Source organism: Nematolebias whitei, chromosome 6, assembly GCF_014905685.2.
Source record: "Nematolebias whitei isolate Nwh7 chromosome 6, NemWhi1, whole genome shotgun sequence".
Lineage (NCBI taxonomy): Eukaryota > Metazoa > Chordata > Actinopteri > Cyprinodontiformes > Rivulidae > Nematolebias > Nematolebias whitei.
The window spans coordinates 34,776,646-34,782,909 of NC_056503.1; the positions used below are offsets into that span (position 1 = coordinate 34,776,646).

The window sequence follows — 6,264 nt, forward strand, 5'->3', positions numbered from 1 at the left end:
GTGAGCAGAGTAAACAGGAGGGGGCTCAACACACATCCCTGAGGAGAGCCAGTGCTGAGGGTTATGGTGGAGGAGGAGAGGTTGTGGATCCTCACTAACTGTGGTCTGTTTGTTAAAAAGTCTAGTACCCAGTTGCAGATGGAGGGGCTTAGTCCTAGTGTGGATAGTTTGTCCATCAGTGTTTGGGGGATCATGGTGTTGAAGGCGGATGTGAAGTCCACAAAGAGCATACGGACGTAAGAGTTTTTCTGCTCCAGGTGGTTGAGTGCAGTGTGGACCACAGAGGAGATTGCATCCTCTGTTGATCGGTTCTCACGGTATGCATACTGATGAGGGTCCTCGTTGATGTTGATGGTTGTTTTGATGCGAGTCATGACCAGTTTTTCAAAGCATTTAGCGACTATCGGGGTGAGGGCCACTGGCCGATAGTCATTCAGACCAGTCACTGTAGAGCTTTTTGGGACTGGGATGATGGTGGCAGTCTTCAGGCAGGTGGGAACTGTCTCCAGGGTAAGTGAGGTGTTAAAGATGTCTGCCAGCACCTCACAGAGCTGATCAGCACATTCCTTCAACACTTTTCCAGGGATGTTGTCTGGGCCAGTTGCTTCTAAAAGTTTAAGAGTAAGTAAGTAAGTAAGTAAACTTTATTTATATAGCACTTATCATAGATACAATCACAAAGTGCTGTACAACAATAAAAAATAAAAGCTTAAAATGAAATAAAATAATAACAACTCATTAATAAAAACAGTAAAAACAGCTGGAAAAAACAGTAAAACATTTAACTAAAAGCTTGACAAAATAAAAATGTCTTAAGCTGCGTTTTAAAAGAATCAACAGAGTCGTTCACACGGAGAGACAGGGGCAGGGCATTCCACAGGCGGGGGGCTACGGCCTGAAAGGATAGGTCACCCCGAGTTTTAAACCGGGTCTTAGGAACCTTAAGAAGGTTCAGCGCTGAAGACCGAAGGGTGCGGGCTGGAGAATAAGGAAACAACATTTCAGTAATGTATTGGGGGGCCTGTCCATTTAAAGCTCTAAAAGTCAAAACTAAGATTTTAAAATTAATTCTAAATTCAACAGGCAGCCAATGAAGAGAAGATAAAACTGGTGTAATGTGAGCCCTTCTGTTCGTTCCTGTTAAAAGCCTTGCAGCAGAGTTCTGGACCAACTGGAGACGAGCGACGGCAGTTTTGTTAAAACAAGTAAAAAGGGAATTACAATAATCTAAACGAGAAGAAATAAAAGCATGAATAATCATCTCCAGGTCAGATCTGGATAACATTGCCCTTAGTTTAGAAATGTTTCTCAGATGATAAAAGCAGTTTTTTACCAGAAGCTTTGAATGTTTGTCCAAAGACATGGACTGGTCGAACAGAACACCGAGGTTTCTGAGGTTCGGCTGAGAAGAGGAGCCCAAAGAACCGAGGTGTTGTTTAATCCAAGGAACTTTCTGTTCAGGGGCAATGATCAGGGTTTCCGTCTTGTTAGAATTCAACTGAAGGCAGTTGTTAGCTAACCACGCCTAAATATGTGAAACACAGTTTACTAATTCAGCTAACTTATGTAATTCTGAGTCATAAAAGGAGCAGTACAGTTGAATATCATCAGCATAGAGATGGTAAGACACATTTCTGAAGCTACTGATAATCTTTCCCAGGGGGGTGATGTACAGAAGGAACAGAATAGGACCCAACACTGAACCCTGAGGAACACCATTCAGTAACGGAGTGGTCTTAGACTGTATGTTATTAACAAACATTGAAAAGGTTCTGTTGCTCAGATAAGAAGAAAACCACTTAAGAACAGTTCCAGAAAATCCCATCTCATGTTGCAGTCGATGTATCATTATTTTGTGGTCGACTGTGTCAAAAGCTGATGATAGATCCAATAAAATCAAAGCACTGCTCTGACCAGAGTCTGCAGCCATCAATATGTCATTGGAGACTTTTAATAAGGCAGTTTCAGTGGAGTGCATCTTGCAGAAACCAGATTGAAACTTATCAAGAATATTATTATTTTGCAAGAAAGTAGTCATCTGCCCAGCCACTAACTTCTCCAGAATTTTGGTGAGAAAAGGTATTTTTGATATTGGCCTGTAGTTGCAGAGCTCAGTGGGGTCCAAGTTGGGCTTTTTCAAGATCGGATTTAAAATCGTTTGTTTCAAAAAACTTGGAACTGACCCGGTTGAGAGAGAAATGTTAATTAATTCTGCCACATGGGGGCTGACAATATCAGACACCTTTAAAAACAGTGATGTGGGTACAACATCTAGCATGCAGGAAGAAGGTTTGATCTTTTTTAGAACAACCTTCACATCCTCTAAAGTGACAGGTGAAGACCAGGGGCTCACTGTAGGGACAGAACTGGGGGTGACACCAAGAGCTGATTTAACACTTGCCCTGATGTTGTCAACCTTTTCCACAAAATAGTTTAAAAATCTATTGCAGTCATCTAATGTGAATACAGGCACCAGAGGGAGTGAAGGTGAAACCATATTATTAATGGTATCAAACAAGACTTTTGGATTTTTCTTGTTCATACTCACAAGATTAGAAAAATATGCAGACCTGGCCTGTTTAATCATTTCATTTAGAGTTGAGATCAGCTCCATTAAGTGTAGTCTGTGGACTTCAAGTTTTGTAGATTTCCACAAACGCTCTACCTTACGACATGATCTTCTGAACAACACAATTTCCTCATTTCTCCAAGGACAAGAGTTTTTACGAGAGGATATTTTGTGCTTTACAGGAGCAACCTTATCTAAGACAGACAGGCAGTGACTATTAAAAGACTCCACAAAGGAATCAGCATCACTGCAACTAGCGAAACAACTGGACTCAAAAGATTCTGAGAATTTCTCAACAGCAGATTGATTGATAATTCGCCTTTGAGAAATCACTTTATGAGGACAACTGTTGAGGTTAAAAGACAAATTAAAATAGACACAGCAGTGGTCGGTGACAGGAACATCCACCACACTCAGCTGGTCAATGATGAGACCAAAAGAGAAGACAAGGTCCAAAGTATGGGACCTGGGGGAAAAAAGATTATTTAAAAGAAAGAGTTCTAACATGATTGTTGGTTTAATGATAACAAATTGGCAGACTGAGGAGACACAGACAATATTATTTACAGTGCTTGAGAGATTTTCTGGCTTTGGGAGGAAGAAGGGGAACGAGGTGAGTTTAGCTGTTTCCACAGGTCTTAGTTGTTGAGGATGTTTGCAGATATTGTTCTTACTGTTTGTTTGTTAGTAGGTCACTTTGGAGTTTGGGAGAGGTACAATATTGAGGAGATGGAGGTGTGATCTGGAAAGGCGAGTACTAAAGGACGAAGGTGTTCGATGTTTGGTCCAGGCTGAGTTTTGTTGTTTTGTTGAGAACAGGATGATCTCCAGGCGAGGTCATGAGGAGCGAGGAGGTGGTCAAGGAGACACAAAAGAACAGGACTTGAAAACACCAGAAAAATCTCAAGGTTAGTCAGTGTTTGTGAAGGAATAGTTTTTGGCTGTCACTTAAATTATCAGAGGCAATATAATGTTCCAGCATAGGATGAAAATATGACAAGGGTTTAAGTAGTGTAGTGGAAGTCCTCAGAATCAGGTGCAGGTGTGGTTGGGTGGATGATTGGAATGAGTGTCAGCTGTGAGAAAATTGGTTATGGCAGAGAAAACTAAGAATCCTACAGTACCCACCTCTCAGGAATTTACTCTTGGAGATTTTATTATTTTGTCTGGGTGTTTTCTATAGAAGAAAATGACCAGGTTGGGATCCAAGATGAAAGCTCTAGGAACCCATGAGCATTCCACAGGACCATTATACTCCCAGTCCACCAGGTATTGGAAGCCGTGACCTCTAGGTCATGTGTGGTTGGAGGGTTTAGAGGGCTTGTGGAGAAAGGTTTGATTTGGAAATGTGAAATGTGGGATGGATAGAAGATCATAGTTGTAACAGGACAGCAAATGGGTTGATGATCTTTTTTATGTTGAAAGGACCGATGAACCTAGGGGCAAGCTTTCTGGGGGTATCCTTGATCTTAATGTCTTTGGTGGAGAGCCTTTTGACCAGGTTGATAGTTGGGTGCAGCAGTTTGGTGTCAGTGGGCAAATTGTTTATTCTGTTCAGCTGTCCAGAGTAGGGCCTCTTTCGTCTGGCACCAGATCTTGTGGCAATGATGGAAGTGATTCTAACTGGGAATAGAGGTGAAGAATACCACAAAAATGCTTCCATGGAGGACAGACCTGTTGCTGAATATGTTCGTGAATTATGAGCGTATTCTACCAAAGGTAGATATTGGCTCCATGTAGAGGGGATTATTCTTGATTACACACCATCATGCTGCTTCCAGCTCCTGGTTACAGCTCTTGTTTTGGCTGTTTGACTGAAGGTGGAAACCAGAGGTCAGACTAGAAGTGGCTCCTAGGGATAGAAAGAGAGCTTTCCACATTTGTGAGACAAACTATGGACCTCTGTCATAAACTATGTCATTGGGAATGCCATGCAGACGGAACATATTTGATCATGCTTTGAGAAGTTTCCAATGCTGAAGGGAGTTTTACCAGGGGGATGAATTAAACAGCCTTAGCAAAACAATCAATGACATTGCAAATGACAGAGTTACCTTCAGACAGGGGTAGACCAGTGATAAAACTGATGGTGATGTGGGACCATGGTCAATCGGGAAAGTGTAGAGGAAGTAGTAAGCCTGCTGGAGGTTAATTGTTATGTTTTGTTGCGAGCACTAGCGGAAAATGCTGCCACAAACTTCTTGATCTCCTTGTCCATGTTGGGCCATCAAAACTGTTTTTTGGTGAGGAGAAGCATGCATTTTGTGCCTGGGTGACAAGAACATTTGTTTGAATGAATCCAATCAAGGATCTTACTTGTGACTGTTGAAGGAATGAACAGTCTTCTTGATGATCCGGTACCAAGATCTGGTTAGGGATGCACCAATCCACTTTTTTTTTTACTTCCGATCCGATCCCGATACCTAAATCTAAATATCGGCCGATACCGATCCAGTTCCGATATCATCATCATCATCATTGATTTTAATATGGGGCTGTAATAATCTCCTCTCAAGTACAATTTGTACAAATATATGCAGGCATGTCCAAAAAGGCAACTTTAGGTAAGTTGTATTAATGTTGGATAAGTTTTAAAGTTAGAATTAAATTCTGCTAACACAAAACATGTTTCTTTTTATTCCTAATTTTAAAGTGGATATTAAAGTGATTAATTTAAGTGATTGTTTAAAGTTATTTTATATTTTTTTTAATAAGGGGCAGATATAAGAATTATTTTTCTTCTTTCTGTACTCTTTTCATTCAATGTTTTCTTTTTGATGATGAATAAATGAATAAAATAAAATAAAAATCACGAGGTTAGTCAACATTTGTGAAGGAATAGTTTTTGTCTGTCACTAATCACTAGGGGCAATATAATGTTCCAGTGTAGGATAAATGTCTGGCAGGGATTTAAGTAGTGTAGTGGAAGTCATCAGAATCAGGTGTAGGTGTGGTTGGGTGAATGATTGGAATGCGTGTCAGCTGTGAGGAAAGTGGTTATGGCAGAGAAAACTAGGAATCCTACAAGTTCACTCAACTTATCTCTTTGATATCAATAGGTAAAGACTTCCAGAGTCAAAAATCCAAACTGCAAAGTCATGATCACCTTTGTTGGGGAGTGGTGGCGCAGAGGTTAGAGAGGTGGGCTTGTGATCCGAAGATTGCTGGTTCACGCCCCAGCCCCGACAACATCAAAATTGTGGGTGGGGTAGGTGAAACACCCACACTTGCCCCCACCCTCATTCGCCCCACTCTGGGCCCATGAGCAAGGCCCTTAACCCCCACCATGTGCTCCCTAAACAGGTCTCTCTTGAAAATGAGTTCTCGTGGCTCAATGAGACTAACCTGTATAAATAAAGGCTAAATGAAAAAAAAAATAAAAAAAAATGATCACCTTTGTTGATAAATGCCACTGAAGGATCTCAGGTACCTGAGAAGTACAACAGTTCATTAAAAGTTTTAACAATTAGTGATACAATTTTGAAATCTAATTGAAAAATTATTTTCAGCCCATAACATTGAGCAAAACATATATTCTCATGCTTTTTTGCTTGTTGAAGTCGTCAAATGGCAGCATTCTATAGGAGCATCATTATTTTCACTTTCCAAAACATCATAATAGTAGAGCAGTATGAGCTAAATAAAGGAATATATATATATATATATATATATATATATATATATATATATATATA

The 6,264-nt window shown here is 40.4% G+C and overlaps 1 protein-coding gene across 1 annotated transcript in view; it reads right to left on the minus strand.

The window, feature by feature from the left end:
• LOC119410922 (extracellular calcium-sensing receptor-like) overlaps positions 1-6,264 on the minus strand; it is a 19,713-nt gene that overhangs the window by 12,130 nt on the left and 1,319 nt on the right. Inside the window, exons 2-3 of the mRNA XM_037677843.1 lie at positions 4,006-4,192; positions 2,948-3,035 (exon numbers count right to left, since the gene is read on the minus strand). Coding sequence (XP_037533771.1) covers positions 2,948-3,035; positions 4,006-4,192 — 275 coding nt within the window. The remainder of the gene's footprint in view (positions 1-2,947; positions 3,036-4,005; positions 4,193-6,264) is intronic.